Below are 26,130 nucleotides of genomic sequence, written 5' to 3'. Positions count from 1 at the left end.
TTAAAAGTTCTGCTTCAGCAAGGTGTGTGTGTGGCCTCGATTTCAATAATTACCATCAAAAGTACTCCATTTTTGTTTGTGCATTGATCGACCAGTGGAGAAACCAAAGCATTCTATAGAGTCGCTTCAACCCTCACCTTGTCCAGATATGTGTAACTCCACCTCTTCCCGTCAGCAAACACTCTGGACACGAGGCGTCCCTGACTGTCATACTCCAACCGCTCCGTGGTCGGCCCCCTCTGGAGGGCATTGATCTGCCCATTGCTGCTCAGGCTGACGTTCACGGGCAGCATCTTACTGCTGGGCACCCACAGCACAGGGTGGCCAGTGGCATCATAGATAATCTTCAGCAGGAACTTCCTGTGGTCGTCATATATCTTCTCCGTCCTCAGCGTACGGTCGTAATCAACCGACAGAATGTTCCGGCCGTTCACCTGTTAGTTGGTAATATGTGTATTGCGATCAAAGCCCAGACAAAACAAAACAAAACAGACAATGAGGCTTTTCAGTCAGTCACAGAGGGCACTTATAGTTCTGTTTGGATGCTTGTTAAAGTGGCATTTAGTGTGATTGCCGCTCTTTGGCATTCAGTGTGAGGAGATTAACAGCTCCTTCAAAGGCATCATTAAACTCTGGCATTTGCGCAGCAAGTCTTAAATCCCACCCTCCTCCCTCCTTAAATTTAATGGGGACAAAATGGCTGTTAACCCTTTAGGATTGGCTTATATGGATAGGTGACAATTAACATTTTTTCTGAAGAAGAAGAAATGCATAACCTTAGTAACAATTGAAAGGGAACAGTTTGGCGATTATCTGAAAATTATTAGACCAAAGCTGACACAAGACTGAATCCAAACATTACACTGTTGATTTTATTGTGCAAAAGAAGTATTCAACTATAAGGTGCTCTTTGAGCACTCCTAGCTGTGCCGTTAAGGAACGAGAGCAAGTACACTTGTAGTTTTGTTTGGAACAAAAGCCTGCATCCCTGCCATCACACAATTACTGTTGCTGTTTTCGCAATCCAAAAAGGGTCCATTATACGTCACAATCTAGGTCAGTTGGGCATCATTTGAGTTATAAAATACGATACTGAAGTGTTAAGCTTGCAATTCAGGGAAACGCATCATAATTTTGGTGAGCATAGAAAGGAATGCCTTCAGGCATATGTGTCGCTGCAAATTTTCTTCACAATAGACAAGCAGCCTCATCCTGTTGACAACATGTCATCCAGTAACTGTACAACAAACATAGTGATCATGAACGTCAACACTGTTTATGACATGAACTTTATGATATGGAAATGTTGAGTGCACATTTGGCCAGGTGTTTAGCTCGACTGTATGACGTCAAAGCGGTACTTATTATAATCCTGAAAGCCTCATCTTTCAAAATGTGTAGAGTCCTCTTAATGTACAGCACTTCCCTCACTCAGACAACAAAACGTTAGCAAAAGTTGCCCAAATTAGCGGGAGGGATGGGGGCACCGTCTTGTCGCGCGTGCTGCTCAGGTTCAGAAGGGCTGTCAGTCAAAACCCATACAGCGCTGTGAAGCAACAGAGCTCCGATGTCATGTATAGCATGTTACTGTATAGCCACTGCGGTTCAAATTTAGGAATTTAGCAGTGACCAAATCTGAATGCAGCCAGGGAGTCAAGTGTCACAGTTGGTCTTGCTAGCAAGTGAAACTTTTATGAATAAAACAGTGAAACACACCCGTAGCTTGCGCCCAAAAACGATGACTTTGCCCCTGGCCTGCTCCTTGCGGAAGCGCCACTCAACCAGATTCTGCCCACTCTCCCCTGGCAAACTCATGTTGCGCCGTGCCACTGTGGGGTTGGCAGTGCCCGCCAGGATGTGGGGCTCAGTCTGGTAGTGGGTGTCCATTCCGTTGGCATAGGTGATCCTCAGAGAGTTATCATAGCCCACCTGATAACTGCTTCTACATTGATCTGAAAATGTAATAATTGATCATTATTGATAACATGATTGATAACATTGTACTAAGTGTTGTGATTATAAATCATTGTTGTGGATACTAAGGGAAATCTTGCCTATGTCGTGGTAGATAACAATAACACTACCTTCCAATAGAAAAACAGACAGACAAACATTAGAAAAGGACTATGGAACTACAATAAATTGAACAATTCACTAAATAGCTTGAAACACAATACAAAAAGTTACGATACAAGGTTTCGGCTCACCCCACACACTGAAGGAGTAAATCCGCTCACCCATAATGATACATGACTTAAGCTTACTCAACATTGCTCTGAGACCCCAGCAACAATGACAAAAAAACACATTCAAAAAGGCAGCCTGAACTGTTTGTGTATCAGCAAGACTGTCAGCATGCTTCAGTTCGGCTGGCAGCTAGCCGAAGTCGGCTAGGCGAACAAAACGAGTGTGCTTGCATACTCCCTTCAAAGACCTTTGCTTGAAAAATGAGCAAAAAGCGGCAAGAGTACCGTTTGTCCACTTTGAGACGACGTAGCCAGTATACACTTCCTCAAAATAGACAGAATTAATCAAATCAAATCAAATTTTATTGGTCACATACACATATTTAGCAGATGTTATTGCGGGTCTAGTGAAATGCTTATGTTCCTAGCTCCAACAGTGCAGTAGTATCTAACAAGCCCTCACCCTCCGATCCAATAGGTCCCAGACGTGCTCTATGGGATTGAGATCCGGGCTCTTGCGGTCCGGGCTCTTTGCTCTTCACCGACATTCCTGTCTTGAAGGAAATCACACACAGAACGAGCAGTATGGTTGGTGGCATTGTCATGCTGGAGGGTCATGTCAGGATGAGCCTGCAGGAAGGGTACCACATGAGGGAGGAGGATGTCTTCCCTGTAATGCAAAGCGTTGAGATTGACTGCAATGACAACAAGCTCAGTCCGATGATGCTGTGACACACCGCCCCAGACCATGACAGACCCTCCACCTCCAAATCGATCCCGCTCCAGAGTACAGGCCTCCGTGTAACGCTCATTCCTTCGATGAAAAATGTGAATACCACCATCACCCCTGGTGAGTCAAAACCATGACTCGTCAGTCAAGAGCACTTTTGCCAGTCCTGTCTGGTCCAGCGATGGTGGGTTTGTTCCCATAGGCGATATTGTTGCCGGTGATGTCTGGTGAGGACCTGCCTTACAACAGGGATACAAGCACTCAGTCCAGCCTCTCTTAGCCTATTGCGGACAGTATGAGCACTGATGGAGGGATTGTGCGTTCCTGGTGTAACTCTGGCAGTTGTTGTTGCCATCCTGTACCTGTCCCGCAGGTGTGAAGTTCGGATGTACTGATCCTGTGTAGGTGTTGTTACACGTGGTCTGCCACTGCGAGGACGATCAGCTGTCCGTCCTGTCTCCTTGTAGCGCTGTCTTAGGCGTCTCACAGTACGGACATTGCTATTTATTGCCCTGGCCACATCTGCAGTCCTCATGCCTCCTTGCAGCATGCCTAAGGCACATTCACACAGATGAGCAGGGACCCTGGGCATCTTTCCTTTGGTGTTTTTCACACTGTCTGTGTGGGTGGACCATTTCAGATTGTCAGTGATGTGTACTCCGAGGAACTTGAAGCTTTCCACTTTCTCCAATGCAGTCCCATCAAGCTCCTTCATTTTGTTGACGTTGAGGGAGAGGTTATGTTCCTGGTACCACTCCGCTAGGGCCCTCACCTCCTCCCTGTCTCGTCATTGTTGGTAATCAGACCTACTACTGTTGAGTAGTCTGCAAACTTGATGATTGAGTTGCAAGTGTCCGTGGCCATGCAGTCATGGGTGAACAGGGAGTACAGGAGGGGGCTGAGCACGCACCCTTGTGGGGCCCCGGTGTTGAGGATCAGCGAAGTCGAGGTGATGTTTCCTACGTCAGGAAATCCAGGAACCAGTTGCACAGGGCGGGGTTCAGAAGCAGGGCCCCGAGCTTAATGATAAGCTTGGAGGATACTATGGAGTTGAAGGCTGAGCTATAGTCAATGAAAAGCATTTTCATGTACATTTGAAGTCAGAAGTTTACATACATGTTAGTATAATTTAATTATGCCAATGTGCTTTCATCAATTGAAAGCCCTTAATCTATTTTATGAGAATTTGTAAGATTTCTTGTTTGCATAAAATAGTTGCAGGCCAGTCTTTCAATAATAGGTAATAGAATTTATTCTCGGAGCGCGCTACCACTTAAACACGTGCAGCAGTTTATATACAGATCATGACGTCATTTCACTGCTTTAACTGAATCCCCTCCTCTCGACCGGGACAAAGTAAGGTGAAAAGTTAATTCTAACTTACTAACACACTCCCAGATAACTTTTGACCCCTCAACATTATCGATCACCACTGAACTGACAGTTATAATTAACAGCAAACCTAGGAATGCACTCACTGCCTTATCTAAAAACCCCAGAGCTAAGTTTCAGTTGGGTCAACCATAGGCTAACGACCTTATGTGTTTACACAGTCCACAACCCATTTGTTCCTGCCTAGTTGGAATGGTGTTCATTAACTTTTTATTACTCCATGTCCTGTCACACAATCCATTCGTATGAACTCATATTGTCAATCACTTATAAAACAGTATAAGTTTACCTAGATACAATTCTAATTAAAATGGGGATATTGTTTATTCATTTATCCATAATAAATCCATAATAAATTCAACAATACATCTCAGCCAAATACATTTAAACTCAGTTTTTTACAATTCCTGGCATTTAATCCTAGTAAAAATTGCCTGTCTTAGGTCAGTTAGATTCACCACTTTATTGTAAGAATATGAAATGTTAGAATAATACTTTTGGATTGAGGTCAGGGCTTTGTGATGGCTACTCCAATACCCTGCCTTTGTTGTCCTTAAGCCATTTTGCCACAACTCTGGAAGTCTGCCTGGGGTCACGGTCCATTTGGAAGACCCATTTGCGACCAAGCTTTAACTTCCTGACTGATGTATTGAGATGTTGCTTCAATACATCCACATGATCTTCCTGCCTCATGATGCCATCTATTTTGTGAAGTGCACCAGCCCATCCTGCAGAAAAGCACCCCCACAACATGATGCTGCCACCCCTGTTCTTCACGGTTGGGATGGTGTTCTTCGGCTTGCAAGCCCCCCACCCCTTTTTTCTCCAAACATAACAATGTTCATTATGGCCAAACAGTTCTACTTTTGTTTCATCAGACTAGACTAATTGTCTCCAAAAAGTATGATCTTTGTTCCCATGTGCAGTTGCAAACGATAGTCTGGCTTTTTGTATGGCGGTTTTGGAGCAGTGTCTTCTTCCTTGCCGAGAGGCCTTTCAGGTTATGTCGATATAGGCCTCGTTTTACTGTGGATATATGTACTTTTGTACACGTTTCCTCCAGCATCTTCACAAGGTCCTTTGCTGTTGTTCTGGGAATGATTTGCACTTTTCTAGGAGACAGAACGCATCTCCTTCCTGAGCTGTATGATGGCTGCATGGTCCCATGGTGTTATACTTGCGTACCATTGTTTGTATAGATGAACGTGGTACCTTCAGGGGTTTGGAAATTGCTCCCAATGATGAACCAGACTTGTGGAGGTCTTCGATTTGTTTTGGCTGATATTTTTTCTTCTTTCCCATGATGTCAAGCCCAGAGGCACTGAGTTTGAAGAGAGGCCTTGAAATACATCCACAGGCACACCTCCAATTGACTCAAATTATGTAAATTAGCCTATCAGAAGCTTCTAAAGCCATGACATAATTTTCTGGAATTTTCCAAGCTGTTTAAAGGCACAGTGAACTTAGTGTATGTAAACTTCTGACCCACTGGAATTGTGATACAGTGAATTATAAGTGAAATAATCTGTCTGTAAACAATTTTTGGAAAAATTACTTGTGTCATGCAGAAGGTAGATATCCTAACCGACTTGCCAAAACTATAGTTTGTTTACAAGAAATTTGTAGAGTTGTTGAAAAACTAGTTTTAATGACTCCAATCTAAGTGTATGTAAACTTCCGACTTCAACTGTAGGTATTCCTGTTCTCCAGATGGAATCTAATCGAACTCAAGAAATCTAGCATTACTTTTGACGTTTTTTTTGTAGAAGAAATATTAGTTGAGCAATTTTACATCTAACTAATGCTTGGTGCAGTATTCTCAATGAAAATTTTTTCAAAACAGTGAGTTGTCTCTTGTTGAACGACAACAAAGACTTTATTGAAGAATCCCTACTGTTGAGCAATCACCGACAGTGGGGCCTAGACTTCGGTTTGCCTCCAAAAAAAGGTTGTGTGCCTGAACAGCTGAAAAACCCTCACTCCAAAATGAGAAAAAAAACTTCACAAAATGTTGCCATAAGATGTATTATGCACCAGTGGAGGCTCCTCAGAGGAGAAATGGGAAGACCATCCTGTCCTCCTCTGGGTACATTGACTTCAATACAAAACCTAGGAGGCTCATGGTTCTCACCCCCTTCTATAGACTAACACAGTATTCATGACAACTTCCAGAGGATGTCCTCCAATCTATCAGAGCTCTTCCAGCATGAACTGACATGTTGTCCACCCAATCAAAGAATCAGAGAATGAATCTAGTAATGTAAACTAACTCACTTTTGTACATTACGCTGGTCCGTACAATTGACCTTATTTTAGCGCCCCAAAAAACGTAATACTTCCAGATCAACTGTAATATCAATACCATTGTAAAGCACAATTTCTCCCCTTTCCAACAAAATCAATGAAAACCTTCATGATGCCCATCTCTGTATGATTCAAGAAGGCAATGAGCTCCATCGGATCTGTTTAAAAACGGCGGGAGGAAAGCGAAACCTATTGCGTTTATATAATGTGTCATTACATACGTATTTGAAGGTTTGTGTCGAATTTCAGAAGTAAACAGTGGCTTTTGAGTCATGATAGCTTGCAGTGACTAGGTATCCCCCCTTACCCTGTCCCTTTCTTGTTTTTAAAAGGTGAGAGAAGTGCTACACCTGGTAGAGAGAGGCTGTAAGACAGAATTAGTTGCTTTATGCGTGCTGTACGTTTACGCCATGACACGTCACAATGTAACAAACAGCGTCGGAGGGGTCCGTTTTTTAAAACTTTTCTCCAATACTATAGAGCCATTACCATGTCAATCAACGCTTGAATAGAAACATAGTTCACACCCCAGATTTTGATGTCAACACAGTCACTACAGTCCCATTAGATTTCTTTGCAGCCTCGTTTGTCGCGGTGCGCACATTTGTATGCAATGGGTTTAGCGTACGTTACTGAAAGCATAAGCTACAGCTAGCTAGCACTGCAGTGCATAAAATGTGGTGAGTAGCTGACTAAAAGAGAGAGAGAAAGATAATAGTTGAACAGTTTTTAACAAATTATTTTCTTAAAAATTAAGGAGCAGCAAGTGAGAGAGAGCTAGCTATATTTCATTGTATTTTTCCCCCACTTACTTAGCTAGTGAATGCAGCTAGATCGTTTAGCATACTCAAACACCCAGCACAAACAGAGAGGGATAGCTGGCTTTGGCTATTCAACACTGGAACTCTTCCAAGTCAAGGTAAGCTTTTGGTTTTACTCATTTATTGCCACCGGGGCCTGCCGGTGTAACTGCTAAACTGCTTGCTGTACACTGTACTGAATGATTGTAGCAGGTTTAGTAACGCGTTAGTCCTAGTAGCTATGTAGGCTGTGTGTAGCGGTTAGCTGTTATGGTATGAAGGTTTGGCTTGGAAAGGTTTTATTGCCTAGTCACAGACAGCTGTTGTGATGTGCACTGAAGTCCACAAGCTAAGGAAAAATGTGAGAGGAGGAGAGCGCGTAGATGCAAGAAGGAGTTGTACAACGAGCAAAGTGATCATGTTGTTTTTATGTGGCTGCTATGAAAGTGAACTGTTTGCGGATGATCAGGGGTGTATTCATTCCGCCAATTCTACTGATAAACATTTCTTAACTGGTAGCAAACGGAACGAAAAGGTGATAAACATATCTGAATTTGTCCAATAGAAACTCTGGTCTGCAACTGTCTGTACTAATGATTACACCCCAGATAAGCTCGATGCAGGCAAAAGTGTGCAAGGCAGTATTGAATGTGTCACTGTTTGTCTACTTGGTTACTTAAATTTATCTCTCGACCTGTGCACCTACATTGTAAACTTTTAAGCGTAGGCTAGGTTGTTGCAATCTCATGGTGGGCATAGGGACAATTAAGTATCATGTATTAGCCTAAACCTATCGATGTTACATTGAGTAGGGTGAATGGAATATGAATGACAATCGTCCAATATGCTGTAATACAAATAAGGCCATGCTCATAAAAACAACATTGTCCCCCTAATCTTAAACGGCATTGGCGACATGCACAAACTCTACCAAACAGTTTTGGCTGAGAATAATGGGGACGCCATTACCCTGAGCCAGTGTATAGAAGGCACGGATGGTGGAGGTATTGGTGGTAATACTCATTTCCTCTTCCGTCAAGGAGCTCTCAATGTCCACAGTCAAGGCCTTGTAGATTTCGGTGTACAGGGTTTTCACTGTTCCCGTGGGGAATGTCACGTTCATTATCCTGCCTTCGCTGTCATACCTGAAAGATAGAGGGAGAAGTTCATGTAAAGGTGATCATTGTGTCATTTTGTCATTGTGTCATTTTGTCGAGAGTATCTAGGCAACAACATCACACACAGTCCCCACACGGTCTCTTTTCACGTAATTTGGTAGAAAAACCTTTAAAAGGATCAAATTTGACACTGTAGGCAAACTTCAGATTGTGTGTCAATGTGAAGGAAGACACTGACTGCCACCAAATTAAAACATGAATATACATTCATTGTAAGTGCAAAGCAGCAACGGATTAGCTTATTTTATGATCAAGTATTTATCTAGTCAGGCTCTCACCACCCTAAAAAGTGAAGGTCTACTCTGCCATTGGAGAAATCAGTCCCTCCTACTTCTGTATACTCACTCGTAGAATGTGGTCCAGCCAATTTCAGAGGTCTTGGTAGCCAGTAGGCCAGTGTTACCATGGTAGGTGAGTAGCACCAGTTCCTGGCCCTGAGCAGTCAAGGTCTTTAGCCCACCGTTAGTTCCCATGATCAGCCAGATGACCTGGTTGTCCGGGGCAACTATGCGCACGGGCATGCGGTTGGGATCTCGGCGGATCCTCAGGGTGTTCCCGTTGCTATCGGTCACAGCTGTAACGTCGTTCTCGATGCTGTAGCTGAAGGTGTACTTAAAGTCACCCGTCAGGAGGCTGGAGGTGTGTTGGTGGGTACCATTGGCGTCAAAGACATACACTTCCTGGGCATCAGGCGACGCCACCTCAAAGGTGTTGGTGTTAGAGGTCAACACTGGTCCGTTCCTACCGACAGCCCGGATGCGGATGTTGCCCAGGTCTGCCACGTACAGGGTGCCATCAGGCGCCACAACCAGAGAGGATGGGACGTTGAGACGAGCGTCTTTAGCGTAGCCCTCGCCGGTCTGGTAGCAGTCGCAGTTGACGTCGTTCTTACAATCACAGTCAGAGGGCGACCCTGCCAGATGTGTTATTTCACCGTCGATGGATATCGTTCGGATTCGACTAAGCTTCCGTTCGTCGGTTTCGGCGACGAAAATGGCACCGTAGTAGGACACGGCGATGGCAACGGCGGACTCCAGGGGCGTCAGCGCTGCCCTTTGACCTCCGGCTGCCCCGCGGTCCATCCCAGCCAACGGGCAGTGGATGGGCCGGCCCGCTGCAATGCTGACCTGGCCATTCTCAGTGATTCGTAGGACCACATTGTTGTCCAGGATGTACAGGGAGTTATCCATGGGGCTGACCGCTAGGTCGGTGGGCCACTCCAGGAGCACCTGTAGATAGAGACATTGTTATAGGCACCACAGAGATCTGAGACTTTCTCTCAGATATGTGGTATTGAGATATCCCTGTCTAAATAAATTACATTGCATGATCATGTCAATCTACACATCATCAATGTGACATTGTCCCATCTCCTAAATATTTCAGGGTGACATCAGTATTGTCAAAAACTATGAAAAAACACATACTTAATCATCCTTTCCAGACAGTGTTTATTAACAAGGCATTTTGCCCTCAAGTCTGCACACAACTCATTACTGTCTGTGTCAGTGCCATTCATTAAGCCTGCCTTCTTATGGGACAATATGCCTCAGGTTACGATAGTCTATCCAAAAAGATATCGGTGTTGCGTTGCAACATCAAACTATCTTAATTAACTGAAGACATGTTTCATTCTTGTCTGCCTGATGGTTTCAAGCCTCCCTTAGTGTACTGATAGCAGACATGGAACTATTATCTGGTATGTCCCCTTGGAGTAAAGGGCAGAGGTAAGGCAATGTGCCAATTGTTTATTTCTGTGTTTACGTGATTAATGCTACTATATTTTGGAAAATGTGTTGTATAAGGATCCAAGTGGAGTTTGACTCTCCACACCAATCTACTCCTGAAACGTCCCCTCCGGAGACCCTAAATGTGTAATGGAGGCCCGTCATTCCATTTTAATATGATACAAGCTTTTCGTCCCTTTTCTTTTCTTCATTATTCATTTGGAAAGTTGTTAGATAGAAAAGTGTTGAAATGTCATGCTGTTTGGTAAGAATGACCCCCCCCAAAAATAAAATAAAATAAGAAAATAGTAATTCAGCTGCTGACTACACAAACTTCTATCACAGTTGATTCAACTAATCAAGAGCTTGGTGATTATTTGACTGTATGGATCAGATGTGCTAGTGTGCTGAAACAAAAATATGCAGTCCTGTGGGTCCCTGAGGAGCAGATTGGTACACACTGCCCTAGAACAATAAGCCTCAGCAACTTGAAAGTGTGTAGGGGCTTTTAATCAAAAATATAATGCCACCTAATGACTTTCTTTCCACTAGAAAAAAACATATCCAAAAGTATATTATTTAACTATGTAAGTACTTTCATTATCAGTTTTTGTGAATGTTGCAGGGCTAAATGCTTGATTTTGCTGCGACAATTCTAACATTATATATGGCAATATGCAATCATTTTGTCCAAATTGCCATGAAGATGCGCTGATGGGGGAAAAGGTTTGTCGACATGTGGCTTGATTGAACCATTTTAGGTGGTAAAAGTGCAGTGATTGGTTAAAATTGCGAGCTCTCTTTTTGTAGTGCAGTTATCAGACACTTTTATACACTAATACTGCAGAGATAACTGTTGTATGCAGTAGTAGTGCAATGATTGGTCAAATTTGCGAGCCCTCAAATAATGTGCAGGGAATTGTTGATTTTACACTCCAAAGACTGAGCGACTCATAGATTGGCAAGAAGAGTACCACAGGGTGGCGCTGTGAGGTTAGCCCTATGGAACCTGACTTGAGGACAGAACAGGCTTGAGGGAGGCATGACTGGTACTCTGACAGCCACCTGATTGATTTCCATGCTGATGTCACAGGTAAGGGGGCGTGCCGACGTGAGGTCGTTGGAGCCCAGGAGGGTGGATATGATGCCGTGTTGGTCAACTCTCCGGATTGTGGTGCCGTCCACAAAGTATATCAGTCCATTCTTGTCCACAGCGATACCTGTCGAGGCAAAAGGGGGAAGGGGGAAATAAAAGAAATGCATAAGTGATAACAGATAGATAGATGTGTCAGACATGGGAGATGTTCGGTTTTCTCTGCTTGCATGACTCTGTGGAACGAAAAACACAACAGATACAAGTGTCGAGTTTGGCTTCCCATTATTCAGGTCACTGCAAAAAGAACATCCTTCAATAATTAAACCGCCTGCTTTCCTGCTATTGAATAATTTCTCAGGGTAAAGTAGGAAAGGCTGTGTCCCTACTCTATGTGCGCCGGGCGCACTTGTCTCGCCACATCCCACCTTCATTAACAGAACTCAGAGGTGAAGTGTCAATGAGTGTTGCTCCTTCACCTCAAATTGCAGCTCGGACACCCAGCAATCATCAACCATCTTCACTCTAACTGTGAAATGGGTAGGCGGGGGGGGGGGGGGGGAATGACGAATTTGGTCCATTTTAGACGAAAGGGATGAGCGACAGGCAGTTGCCATGGTTACGACAGCAGGCAAAATTGCACGACTGATTGATTGTCGGCTAAGGGTTTTAGCGCAAGGAGAGAGTACTTGCCATAGACATTTGTCCCACATAGGGAAAATACATTAGCAACTGTGGCACGCTCCACATCTCTTCATGTGCGCTCCTAATAGAGACCAGAGCCTAGGATTTCAATTAAACCTCATATACACATCTATTTCTTTTTTCGATCAGTGCTATAAATGCTGGTGTAAACACACACAATTTTTAAACTCAAAATAGTGATACAAGTTCATCACAAGAGGTGAGAAATTGGTATATATTCTGCATTTGACATTTAATAGCTTCTAAATAAATCTGCAAAAAAAAATGGAATCAAGTGGTTAGAGGGGAGTGATTTGGTTTGACCTTTGGCTAGATCTGCCCAAAACTTGCCTGGGTCCTGAAACATTAAAGAGCTGAGGGAGCATTCTGGGAGAGCCGGCTATTTGACACTGGGGAAAATTCAGACAGACAAAGAGTGCCACATTTGAGCATATTTCAGCAAACGTCTGGAAAACGTCTGGGGGATTTCAAGGCTAGCACACACCAGACAAACTAAGAATCCATGACTTAACTTCTTAACTTGAGAATATTCAGACGGTGGTGAGTTTTTAGACACAATATGGCTGCCATCCTACACCTAGGTTGGTGCTACAGTACACATGTATGGTGAATGATGCAAGTTGCCCTTATATAAGCATTTTCTGACCTGGTGAAAAGTGCTACCTAAATAGAATATATTAACACATTACTTCTAAAACATTTGTGCTGTGAACCACCAATCTTTACCAGAACCACCATGATTTAATTTCAGCCCTTCAGTAACACATCCAAGTCAGCTAATTACTGTATGTTCGAATCAAATGTGTTACTGCAGGGCTGGACCAAAAGCCTGCAGGCCTGCACACCCAATAGCACTCCAGTATGTTGGCTTGGCACCTACCTTTTGGCCCAGTGAGCAGGGCCTCCGTGGCCTTGGCTCCATCCCCACAGTGGGTCTCGTCAAATGGCAGACAGTGCTCCCCGGTCCCTGCCACCACCTCCGCATTACTCTGAAGTTCCCTGATCCCCGTCAGGACCTTGGGCCGGTAGATCCTCCGTGAGTAGGTGTCTGACACATACAGCTGCCCAGTCACCGGGTCAGTGGCCAGGTAATAGCGGTGAGCAGGGTTGTTACTATGATCGAGAGAAAATGTGGTTACTGCGACTGCCGCAATGAACAATCAGAAAATAATCTAGTTTTACAGGGTTTTTTTTTTTACGAATTTGAACAATCCCAAGAGAACCTAGTTTGAAGGTATTTTCCCAAAATAACATAGTAAGAAAATGTGACATTCAGAATGATAATGACCACAGAAAAGACTGTGTGTATGTAGTTCTGGTTATTGTGAATGCCCGATGAGGCTTGTGTTGTGTGAGGCTTTTTTCATAACAGACGGGTGGGGAAAAGCCAGAGACCAGGAGTCAAAGTGAATATAACAGAATTGAACAGGAAACGACTGGAGCAGATTTGTGTGTGACAACTTGAAGGGTGCCAGACCATTTCAATCGTTATCACTACCCTGTGAGGGGAAGCCAATGGAAATAATGGAATGATGTGCTTATGTTAATGACAGTCATCAACTGATGGCATTTCGTTGGGTTGTGCTTATTGGCATTCATTTTAAAATGCCTCAAAATGTGGGGGGCTCCTTCAGAAGGAGTTAGCAGAGACATCGTCAAGGCTGGCTTCCATTATGAAAAAAATCATCTGATGCAAAGACAGAATTAATCATCTTCTATGTAGGGTGCTGGATATTAGCAATATACAGCAAGTATAGTAGTATTGACTTTGAATTTAATTATTTTTTTGTCAAAGGCAATTACATTCACATTTTTCGACGCTAGTTAACATTAATCCTCTTACATGACTAAACGACAGACATATCACTGAATTTAAATGGCCGACTCTTCAAAGAAGAGATAACATCTGTGCTTGGAGGCCAATAATACACCAAATTATAAGCTGTTAAAGGTGAATAACACTTTTTTACTGTCTGGAAATAAAGATAGCCCAGTGAATCTTCTCGTGTTTAATGGTACATTAGCCCATACTGTAAGCCTTTGACACTTATGAATGTGAATAACGTGCCAAATAAATGTGAGAATGCAATAAACAGTGAAAAAAAGGATTATGAAAACGGACACCTTTATGAGCCAAAAAACCACACAATCAAATAACGCCTTAGAGGCTTATCAATTTGCCATAGAAAGAGGTTCATAAAAAATATACAATATACATCAAGACAGTGAGAGAAACCGCAAACAAAACACACCTACCTGTGTCTAAAATCTTTATTTCTTAGGGTGGGATTAAAGGAAGGAAGCAGAAAGGAGAAAGATGCAGAGAGACTGTACAAGTTAGTGACTTTAAAACTCTAAGACAAACACCATAACAAAAAAAAAGAAGCAGACAATTGAGATTTGTTGAGCAGAAGGGAGGCAAAAAAGGAAAAGAGAGACTATGGCTTGGTTAAACCCTGCACCCATAACTAACAGAGGGGAGAATATCAAAACTCCCCCACCAGGCAATCCATTGGGCCATTTGTTCTCCATTTAACCACAGAGCCCATACAGAGCCCCATATCAAAACAAGAACTTTATATCCAAACCCCAAGCCATTGCATGCCAAGTTGACAAGCCAGGTTGGGACTTGTTTGTACTCTCACGGATGTACATACACTTCATGTCCACACAAAAAGATGTGGACACCCTTTGAAATGAGTGGATGTGGCTACTTCACTGACCTCACTAATGCTCTTGTGGCTGAATGGAAGCAAGTCCCTTTAGCAATGTTCCAACATCTAGTGGGAAAGACTTCCCAGAAGAGTGGAGGCTGTTATAGCAGCAAAGGGGGGGACCAACTCCATAATAATGCCCATGATGTTGGAATCAGATGTAGTGTATGTGCATTTGACATGTTTTATAACGAGCAATCCAACCATGTGGGCTTAACTTTAACTTTAACTTTTTTAAATAGTGAATCATATTGGATACTGTGCAAGTAGGCCAACAGTTGTATGACCACCCTGTGCATTGTTAAGACCGTCTCGGGAAAAACCACTGGTTCACATTTCAAAGAAGACCACGACACGTCAGACGTCCACCCCTTTCACGTTTATGTAACAGAATGCATTTTGTTCTGCCACCAGACGGGAGTGAACTCACAACAACACATATCACTCAAAGCCAACCATCTTAGCCAACCGAGCAAGAGAATAGTCAAACACTCTTGAGTAGAAGTTTAAGGTTTTAAATATACTTAAGCATCATGGGTATAAATAATTTCAAATCCTTACGTTAACTTCTTCAATAAAAGGGGCGCTCTTTTAATTTTTGGATAAAAAAACGTTCCCGTTTTAAAGAAGATATTTTGTCACGAAAAGATGCTTGAATATGCATATAATTGACAGCTTTGGAAAGGAAACACTCTGACCTTTCCAAAACTCCAAAGATATTGTCTGTGAGTGCCCCAGAACTAATGCTACAGGCAAAACCAAGATGAAATTTCATACAGGAAATGCCCCAGATTTTGAATGCGCTGTGTTCCAACATCTCCTTATATGGCTGTGAATGCGCCAGGAATGAGCCTACACTTTCTGTCGTTTCCCCAACGTGTCTGCAGCATTGTGACGTATTTGTAGGCATATCATTGGAAGATTGACCATAAGAGACTACATTTACCAGGTGTCCGCCGTCAAAATTATTGCACAATCTCCAGCTGCATCCACTTTTCCATTAGGTTCAGAGGAGAAAGGTAACTGCCACGAATGATTTATCATCGAATAGATATGTGAAAAACACCTTGAGGATTGATGTTTCTGTCGATATTATGGAGTTAATTTGGAAAAAAGTTTGGCGTTGTAATGACTGAATTTTCTTTTTTTTTCTGAGCCAAAGGTGATGAACAAAACGGTGCGATTTCTCCTACACAAATAATCTTTTTGGAAAAACTGAACATTTGCTATCTATCTGAGAGTCTCCTCATTGAAAACATTCGAAGTTCTTCAAAGGCAAATGATTTTATTTGAATGCTTTTCTTGTTTTTGTGAAAATTTTGCCTGCTGAATGCTAGGCTTAATGCTATGCTAGCTATCAATACTCTTACACAAATGCTTGTGTAGCTATGGTTGAAAAGCATATTTTGAGAATCTGAGATGACAGTGTTGTTAATAAAAGGCTAAGCTAGTGAGCCAATATATTTATTTCATTTCATTTGCGATTTTCATGAATAGTTAACGTTGCATTATGCTAATGAACTTGAGGCTATGATTACGCTCCCGGATACGGGATTGCTCGACGCTAGAGGTTAAGCAAACAAGATGGCACATTTTTTTTCGGTGGGGGGCATAGCCAGGGGCACACTTCAACAGTCAGACATCAATAACAAATAAAGCATTTGTCTTTAGTGAGTCTGCCAGATCAGAGGTAGTAAATATGACCAGGGATATTCTCTTGATAAGTGTGGGAATTGGACCATTTTCCTGTCCTGCTGAGCAAAATGTAGCAAGTGTCAGTGAAAAAGTCTAGACTAAAAAGTACATTATATTATTTAGGAATGTCGTGAAGTAAAAGTTGTCAAAAATATATTCTTAAAGTGCAGTTCAGATACCCCCAAAAACTACTTAAGTAGTACTTTAAAGTCGTTTTACTTAAGTACTAGGCTAGGGGCGGATTTTACATCCATGCAACCCACTTTGTCCTAAACACCCACCAAAGGCCCAGACTTTAATTTGAGGGTCAAAAGGTCAGAACCAAACGACCATGCACCGCCATTACGGTTCCATGTAGAACCTGAACTAACCTGAGCTCCATGACGCTGGTGACGTTGCCCGACGGGTAGACGCGTCGGATGTAGTTGAAATCGCCCACGTAAAGGCTGCCGTCGATGCCCCACGCCAGGGCCAGGGGCGCCAATAGCTTGTTGCCCAGGGCCTGGCCGTTGCAGCTGGGGCACGAGATGCTACGGCGCCGACCGTTCCCCATCACTGTAGAGATGACGGGCGGCTGCAGCGAGATGAACTGGTTCTCACCGCTGCCTTTGTAGAGGATACCTGAGAAAACAGAAGATCTTGAGAGGAGCTTCTATGTAATCGATGATTGATGCGAATGGGGACTTTGAACCGTGCTAAAATCAATAATTTTCTCTAAGATTTGTTAAATGCTGTTCGAAACAACCATTTCCCTAGGAAACACCTCTAAATTGAGATTTGATTAGCTGGGTAAGTATTAAATAGTGGTAACCAAATGGCTGAATAATCCTGAGGAATTGTGAACAAACCCGTTGAATTGCCTTGGTACATAACACCTCATTCCTTAGTCATTGCAGAGTGCCTACCTATGTTCATACTGTATTTCAACGTCTCGTGAATATTGACACTTTTGTGAGGAACCTGTTTCGTGGTATTCTGAAACGCATCAATTAATTGTAACCTCTTTACAGAACATGTTCTTTCAATCTCGTCAAGACCCTGTTTCATTTTCTCCCAGTAAGTCACAGTGAGGAAAGAAACATGAACTCAGCACACAACGTACAAGTAACTGACAAAATAAAGGCAAAACACCAAAATAACGTCTTAATAGGGCATTCGGCCATCATGATCCAGAACCACATCAATGCATCTTGGAATAGATTCTACAAGTGTCTGGAACTCCGATGTTGCATCCCTCTCATATTCTTCCATGAGAAATTCCATCATTTACTGTTTGTGGTGGAAAACCCTCTTCGGTGTCTCTCCAGAATCTCCCATAAGTGTTCAATTGGGTTGAGATCTGGGGACTGACACAGCCACGGCATATGGTTTACATCATTTTCACGCTCATCAAACAATTCAGTAACCACTCGTGCCCTGTGGATGGGGGCATTGTCATCCAATGGGGGCATTGAATTGGTAACCAAAATGATTGGCAAAAATAATAGTGTGCTCAGCATTTTAATACATGACTCTAGGCATGATGGGATGTTAAATTGCTCAATTAACTTAGGAACCACACCTGTGTGGAAGGACCTGCTTTCAATATACGGTGTATCCCTCATTTACTCAAGTGTTTCCATTATTTTGGCAGTTTCCTGTGCCTTTCAAACGTATCGAAACATCAATTGAACTGAGGAGTGACCAAATTCCGTGAGTCATTACATTAAAACATTTGAGCAAGGGGCAAATATTATTTCCTTAAAAAAAAAAAAAAAATGGGGGGGGGATATGGTAGAGTAGACTTTAAAATAATGAAACATTTTTAAACATCAAAGAGGTGAATTGCATGCTGAGAGCACTTCATTATTCACACCCCGGCAACATGTTTAAATTGCGACACTCCCTCTGTCCTCATTACCGGATTGATGGTGGCGCTGAACGCCTGGTGTAGCACCCACTGTTTCCTCGACATTACCCCCGCATGTGTCACTGCACATCTCGATGTATGTGAAATCGAGTGTCGCCTCGCCTCCATTTGTCCCTCTCTGATTAGTTCCTTTCATTGATTAATTGATTTAAGGGGGAACTCGAATGAAGACAATCTGGGGGACCGCTGGCAGGACAATCCCACCGATCCATCTCATTCTAACGGAGAGCATTACAAATGCACGGCTAACAAAGATGAATGGGTCCAGGGGACGGCTTGTGCATGACGCCATCAAACGCACAACCTTGGAGCTTTAATTGCACTTCAATCCATCTGTCTGGTCACTACGGAGACATGCTATGTGAGTGATCGGAGGCTGAATGAGGGCTGACTCGACAGCAAGCATCCCTGATGGCCTTATTATAAAGCAATAACCAAGTAATTCTGTAATAACCAGCACAAGATGTCAAACATTATCTTCACTCTATCACAATGTTGAATTTAACCTAATTAACAATAGAATTACAGTTTTTACATACCCAACATACAGTTGAGTATAAGGAGCTCGACGGATTACACCTTATTAGAAAGTTAGGTCAGGTCTTTAAAAAAAATCCCATTATCGAAGAGGTCATTTTGGCAATCTTCCCCCAGTCCCCTACATTTACATTTCAATCACAGTTTATTGTGTAACAAAACGTCTTTCCATACGCCATTTGAAAGTCTAATGTCATGCATTCAATACACACATCAATTTCCAGCACACATTAACGCTCAAACCAACTCGACAGTCTCTCTCTGACAGAGTCTGTCTGACAAAACTACAATATGTTGCTGTACCAGGGCTAAGGCCACTGCACATCTGAACATGTTTATAAGGTTAGACAGCGTTGTTTTAACAGAAGGCATATAGCCACTTTGCAGCAGGCAGGGAGGGAGGGAGAGTGGGGGTCAGGGGGAGCATAGCTACAGCACAGAGAGAACAGCTTTTGGCCTTATCTAGTCAGACAGGCCCCAGAGAAGAGAGAAGGAGAGAGCGAAAAGAGAAGAAGGAGAGAGAGAGAGAGAGAGAGAGAGACTGTTAGATTCCTCACCGGAGGATGAGAGGAAAACTCAAATACATCACAGTAGACTCCTCAGGCAAGGAAGGCAAGGGAACATGGAGACAAAGTCACTGAGATGAGAAGTGTGACTGTAGTGTACCACAACTTGCATGTTTTATCAAAGATGGTGACATGTACAGCATTAGGGAATCAATACAGAGCTAATTGTGAAGATAAAGTGCCATTTATGTATCGGGACTGAATTTCTTAAGGGCTTCATCCTGCAGACTATAAAACTAACACGTGGCCCACGACTCTCCAAAATATGTCATGCCAACAACCAAGGCCAACAAGCACTTCAAATATTAACATGTGGTAAAGGGCATACATAATAGGTATAAGCTTTCCCCTGTAAGGCCATCTGCCATGGCATGTGTTTGGGGAACGAATGAGGGGGAAAGATAAAGTTTGAAGACAGGGTTGTGCCACTGCCATCTGAGTGTCTGTTGACTGAGGAGCCATTAATCATTTCACACACTTCACATGCTATCTGTGGGTGAAACTAATGGAATTGTGAAATGGAGGCTAGATACCCTGCTGTCGGCAAATTTATTAACCCGCTGTTAGGCAGGGAGAGAATTATTTTTTTACCTTTTCTGATTTAGGCACATTTCAGAATCTATTTGAAGGGCTTAGAAATAAATACAATTCATGAAAATGGTGAAAACTATTTACAGCCCTGGTAGTTACGACGCCATCTGTGTAGGAATGTGTCTTTCATTTCAGTCATTCGTGAATCAATATCAAACTACACAAATCTTACGAAACAATTCTACTGAAACCTCATACCTAATAAACATAATTCACCACATTTTGTATGAAGACAAACGCACATTGATGCCCTATCTAATGCAAGAAAGTATTAGCATATCATATGTCGAAGATGCAAAGCAAGAATACACATCTGTTGATCACGAAGCTTCACATCTAGAGACAGCGATCCCCCCCTACTGTGCGCTGGCGCTGCTGTGTGAAGACTTTGAGATGAGCTAGCTTTACCTTGAGACAGGTGGGGTAAAACACAATGCTCCGGCAGCAGTCAGGCTGGAACAGATCTCAATGGGTTTTTTTCAAAGCTCTTTGCAAAACTTTGTGTGCTAGGTGCTTTTGACAGATTTGGTTCAGCTAAACGCCAGCTATTTCCCATGTTTAATGAACAGCCATAGAAGAAATAGCATCGTGTGGTAAACACAAAAGAAGCAGATTGACTTCTGTACACTAGTTCAATTAACATTGTCCTGAAGCATATTGTAACAAATACTCTGCTAAGAAAACCCAGTTTTGTATATGGAGGAGATGGTTAGCATACATGGTTAGCATACATGGTTAGCATACATGGTTAGCATACATGGTTAGCATGGGTCCATGGCATAACTGGGTATGACAACCGACAATCAGACTTTTTACTAACATGAGTAAACATTGGTTATAGCCATAGCAACAATTTCAATAGAACCTGAAAGTGATATACAAACTATGGGCTCGATCGAGTATCAAAAGGCAATGAGCAAATATTGCTGTAACCTCCTCAACGAAAGGGACAGTCAGTAGTGAAAGACTGTGCTCAGAAGGACACAAATAGATGAAAGGGTGACACAAATTCCCTGAGACAACTGTGACAAAGATCGAGAGCTGGATGAGAGCTTACTGTCACACAAACCAGGGCTGAAAGAGAGAGGCCTAGTGCATTCTCATTCAAAAGAGAAGTTTGGATAATAAAGGTAAAGAATTGTATGAGAAACGTATCCCATCTTGGCCAGCAAAGGCCATCTTGTTGCATAAATAGCTGAGTAGGATGGAATCTCTGAGTAGGATGGGAGCTCTGCATTGTGTCTGATTTATTCCATCATTAATATGAATGATCGACCCGTCAAAACTCTGCTCTGTTCTCTGTAAATGAGATGATGAACCATAGTTCATCTTGATCTGAGCAAGTAATGCTGCATTTCAGGGTAGAGATCACCTGTCCATAACACGTCTATCCTACAACCGCACACACACACAGGCATAACAGATCTATGTAACAACAAAAAAGTCTTACCATTTTGAATGTCCAATACATGGTGCTTGTCCAACATCCATCCCCCCATGTTAGAGGCATCCAGTTCATAACCTTGTAAAATGGCTGTCCTCTTCTCCCAGAGGATCACATCCAGGCAAGATTCATACTCATATCCCACAGACACTAGAAACAACAACAGTGTCTAATAAATTACGTCTGTAAATCTACTAGGAGCCTTTAAAAGTAATGAGGCTTGTGGCGTATAAGCATGAAAACTTGTAAAATCACTTCAAGATTGTAGAATTTTCTCAGTGGATAGGAGGTATAATCTCAGATGAGTGTTCACTAGTATCCCAATAGGCACTGCTGCATTGCAAGCATATAAAGTATGAGATACTGCTAGCTCACTGAACAGAGTGCATCTGGATATCAAATTACCATATAACCTGGAATAACTCAGGTTTGGGTAAGGAAAAATGTATCAAAATGAGCATGACCTTAAAAACATAGATTTTTTTCCTGTGGTTCAACTGGTGAGTAATTACACACGAAAGCCAGCTAACCATACGAAACATGCTGACTGCCAAACCAATCAGGAAGTACAAAGGAAAGCAATAACAAGAGTTCATCCAAAATGTAACCTCCTAGACTACACCTGGACCTGACAACACTGTCAGATGATGTTTACATAACATCTTCAGACAGCTGTTTTTCAGTGTCGGCGGAAACTCACCTATAGCCTCTGACAAGCCATAGACCTTCTGGTTGTAGGCGTCTGTCTTGTCCCAGACGAATGTGTACGAAAGGTCTGGAAAGGCAGGTAATGATTTCTGGAACAATCTGCCCATGACAGCAACCTTTAGATGGACCTTCATTAGTCCGAACGGGAGTCGTTCTTGGGTCATGAGGACTTTGAGGATGGGCTTGTAGCCGGATGTGCGGGAGCTCAGGTAAACCAGATTGAGGTCACTTCCGGGTATGGCCACTTCCTCATGGAGGACCTATGATTTGAAGCAGAAAAGATACTGAACATACTGTTGAGTGTGTTAAAAAAGTTGCTTTAAAAATGTCTGTGGTGCAGCAATTGTACACCGTTAATGTGATAAACTCTTTCTCAGGGTGATGTAAACGTTACCTTTGCTTGCAATCATCGAATAATTACCTATGTAATTAAATACATTTGCGGAGACTGACAGTGCAGTTAAATTGACTTTGCAGTGTTTAAAAAAAAACCTGGCTGCAGTGCAGGGAAACTTTTAATGCACACAAATGCACACTGCAGCGACAGTCATTTGCTGTGAGAAATAGGCACCTGGCAGTAGGTTTTAGACCAGAGCTAATCTCACCTGGGTCTCAGGGATGATTGGGCTGTCCTTGGGAGAACTCCTGTAGAAGGTGGACAGGGGGGAGGCCAGGATGAGAGGACTGGGCCTGAGCAGTCCAATGAGGTGACAGCTGGGGATGTTGTTGTTCTCCCTCTTCATCATCACCGTGTCCATTACATGGAACACCTTCCAGGGCAACCAAACAGTGCGGTGCAGTGTGGGAAAAGGATCACGCTTCAAACTCAGGGTCAGCGAGGCACCACCATTGGCCAACAAGTCAAACCTGGAGACGTCGCCATAAACGTGGAGAAGTGATTAAAAAAAAAGAAGCTTTATATATTTACCCAGTGTGACTTACTTGAAGGCCAAATAACATTTGCTGCTCTCCGGAAGACAATGCATTCAGTGAAAATATATATTCATAAACTTTGACGGGCTACAAAACAGATTATATATTTTTATCAAAGAAACAAAGAACTTGTTCTTATCAGTTGCCTTATTCCTTTGCAGCTCACATATTATTATCATTCACTGAATCTATTTTATTACTCATTCAGCCATGATGCACTGAGACACTTAAAAAGTGAGAATTTGGTTGAGAAGTCTTGGCTTAGCTTCTCTGGTGGGCCAGTTTTAATTAGTACCGCAGAGTGCTGAGAAGAGTTACTGGTTTGGAAATGAAGGGGGAGTCTTTGAAGTGGTGCTCTATATATTCAGCGAGGTTCACCACCCAGGGGTAAAGCATCGGCATGGTGACACTACACACAGCCCCCCCCCCCACACCATCTTCTCTCCCTCTCTCCATCCACTTTGGGCAGTGGGGAGCTCCCAGCCAAGCTTTGATGCTGTTTCTGCTCTCTTAAAACCCTGAGCGGATATGCTGGCTAACCAAGTGTGATTACCCCCTGTCATTTATCATGCTCTGTGTCAGAGGGGTTACAGGGAGGTATATCTGGAGACATCAGCTTATCCTTGGCGGCTATCGCCAATCCCCTACCTCTGCGGTTCCTGCTCCATAAGAGTCACGACACCAGTCCCAGATATTACTAAACATTCGAAGCCTTCTATTCCAGACAAACATAATGTACATATTTTGTTGCCAATTTGAACAAGACAACAGATTGTATGATGTTAAACTTTCTGGTGGAGTTGAATGTTTTCCCTGAAATGTATGTATGATGTTGTTTTCTTTAAGAGTGAGAAAGTGAACCACAACTCCATGATAATAGCCCAAGAAGATCAGACACTAATCCTGTGTTAGTCTACAATGCTGGCAGATTGATTCTGCCCTGGCTGATTCAATGCATTTTAAGCAGTCTTGTTCTAAATGGGCTCAACCACAGTGATATTTGCATGAGGTATTGTTGAGGGACACAATGCTTCGCTTTTTTGATTGAATAGCTCTTTTTCAATTGCTTTGGACACCGTGGATCTGGGATACACTTTAAGCTTGCCAGACCTTAGCTGAACCTTGTTCTGAGGACAGAGATTGTGTGCGGTCTTCTAATCCGTGTTAATTACGTGTGCTATGTATGTGTGTGCATGTGCGTGCATGTTCATGTGTGTGTGTGTGTGTGTTCGTGAGGGTGGCACTCTTACATCCCGTCCTGGCGTGTCACGGTGTAGCCATAATCAGGGTAGTCCCGGAAAGACACGTTGACGCCGATGAGGGGCGTCCCGTCTCCCGTCAGTACTTGACCCCGGATAATTGACGCCAGGCTGTGCCGGTGAACAAACACAAAGAAGATTAAGTAAGCAAACAAACAAGCTGCATCTGTTAACATCTGTCCTCCCTCGGCAAGTGTACCGGCAGTCTGATTTACTGACCGTTAAAAATACACACGTCAGCGATTGTTATTCATGAAATGGCTTGCCCTGGCAACAGCCTTCTCTTTTTACCCCTTTTAACAGCCCATAACTCATTCCAAATAGGCTTTGCAGCCATTGAAGGCCTCTTACTTTTAGGAGTTTACCTGTGCAAGTTTTTAAGAATTGAGGGGGAACTATTTGCATATCAATTTTTCCACTTAGCTCTTTCTTGGACACGCGGTGCATTCTTACATTCCTAAATGTGAGGTAATTTGTTTAAATTGGGCAACAGTGTGAAAGTGACAAGATGATGTAGGGATGTTTCTTCATCAACATTGGTGGCAGAGCCGCGAGGCGTGACGTGTCTCGTTTGCAGGATTTATCTTCAGGTCATTACGGATTTGAGGTAGGGATCATCAACAGCTTTCTCCTATCTGTTTCCTCACTCCGACATGCCTCATTTAAAAAAAAAAACTTTGCAATCTAGAGGAAGAAGGAACCTTTAAGAGCTCTATAGGTCCACTATTCTCTCCTCGTCATTAATCTTCTACAGGCTGGCTGACCCTACAAGAGCTAACCCCTAAATAAACATGAAGTCAAATCACCTAAGCAATGTTTAGTAATGTAATTCACACAGTCCCTCTCTGTCAATGTCTAACAGTGGTTTTCTCCAGGACATCATATAAAGCCCAGTGGAGGAATTCTAAGGGGACATCGAATATGGCTGTGGGACTCAACACAACAAATGTAAGGTATTCGTCTTTATGCCACACGAGAGAGGATAGTTTTTAGAGCAATGGCATGGAATCCAATCAATGAAAACTGTTCTATTTTCCTTGGCTTGCCCTCTTGTTTTCCATGCGTTTAGATGAGAATGGAAAGACCTCATAAAGCATTTCCCCCCTTGCCCTGCTAGACATTGGATACAGCACACACAACAAACAATGCTACGGGTAGTATCCATCATGCTGTGGCACATTCAATGGACTTTTACAGTTACATTTTACAGTTTCATATTTAGTTGGGATAGAGCAGAAATCTTCACTTTGAAACAAGACATTGTAAATTAAAAAAATCCACGATAATCCAACAAAATATTTGCCACAGTCAAATGAAGTTCAGATATTGCTAATGTGCTTACCATGAATCCCATTCAACTCATTTTGACCCCGCGAAAAATCAAATCAAGTTCTATTTATTTTTCGTTGTTTCAGAAATGTAATTAATTTTGACAAACTTTGCGGAATGTCTGTGCTTAAAGACAAGTGCCATAATGTCTGCGACTATAAAACCAACTTCAAAGAGCATTAAATGTTACATTTTCAGTGAGTGAACTAATATGCATCGGCCAAAAATTGGAATCAACAGTAAGCTGAACACAATGACGAGGCGGATTATCAGGGACCCGGCTCGGGGATTGCCTCTATATTCTATATTTGCGGTATAAAGCATGCTATT

At 42.7% G+C, this 26,130-nt stretch overlaps 1 protein-coding gene across 3 annotated transcripts in view; it reads right to left on the bottom strand.

The window, feature by feature from the left end:
* LOC135545978 (teneurin-3-like) overlaps window positions 1-26,130 on the bottom strand; it is a 162,506-nt gene that overhangs the window by 13,075 nt on the left and 123,301 nt on the right. For 2 of the 3 annotated variants that reach the window (XM_064973998.1, XM_064974000.1), the window contains exons 13-24: window positions 24,463-24,582; window positions 22,885-23,146; window positions 22,272-22,539; window positions 21,578-21,721; window positions 16,896-17,145; window positions 14,372-14,392; window positions 12,996-13,228; window positions 11,383-11,537; window positions 8,936-9,819; window positions 8,382-8,557; window positions 1,717-1,952; window positions 138-434 (exon numbers count right to left, since the gene is read on the bottom strand). In XM_064973998.1, coding sequence (XP_064830070.1) covers window positions 138-434; window positions 1,717-1,952; window positions 8,382-8,557; window positions 8,936-9,819; window positions 11,383-11,537; window positions 12,996-13,228; window positions 14,372-14,392; window positions 16,896-17,145; window positions 21,578-21,721; window positions 22,272-22,539; window positions 22,885-23,146; window positions 24,463-24,582 — 3,046 coding nt within the window. The remainder of the gene's footprint in view (window positions 1-137; window positions 435-1,716; window positions 1,953-8,381; window positions 8,558-8,935; window positions 9,820-11,382; window positions 11,538-12,995; window positions 13,229-14,371; window positions 14,393-16,895; window positions 17,146-21,577; window positions 21,722-22,271; window positions 22,540-22,884; window positions 23,147-24,462; window positions 24,583-26,130) is intronic. The other variant, XM_064974001.1, reaches the window with a different exon arrangement.

This window comes from Oncorhynchus masou, chromosome 9, assembly GCF_036934945.1.
Source record: "Oncorhynchus masou masou isolate Uvic2021 chromosome 9, UVic_Omas_1.1, whole genome shotgun sequence".
Classification (NCBI taxonomy): Eukaryota; Metazoa; Chordata; class Actinopteri; order Salmoniformes; family Salmonidae; genus Oncorhynchus; species Oncorhynchus masou.
Note: the sequence above shows the minus strand (reverse complement) of the source record. Positions and strands in the feature narration are given on the sequence as shown.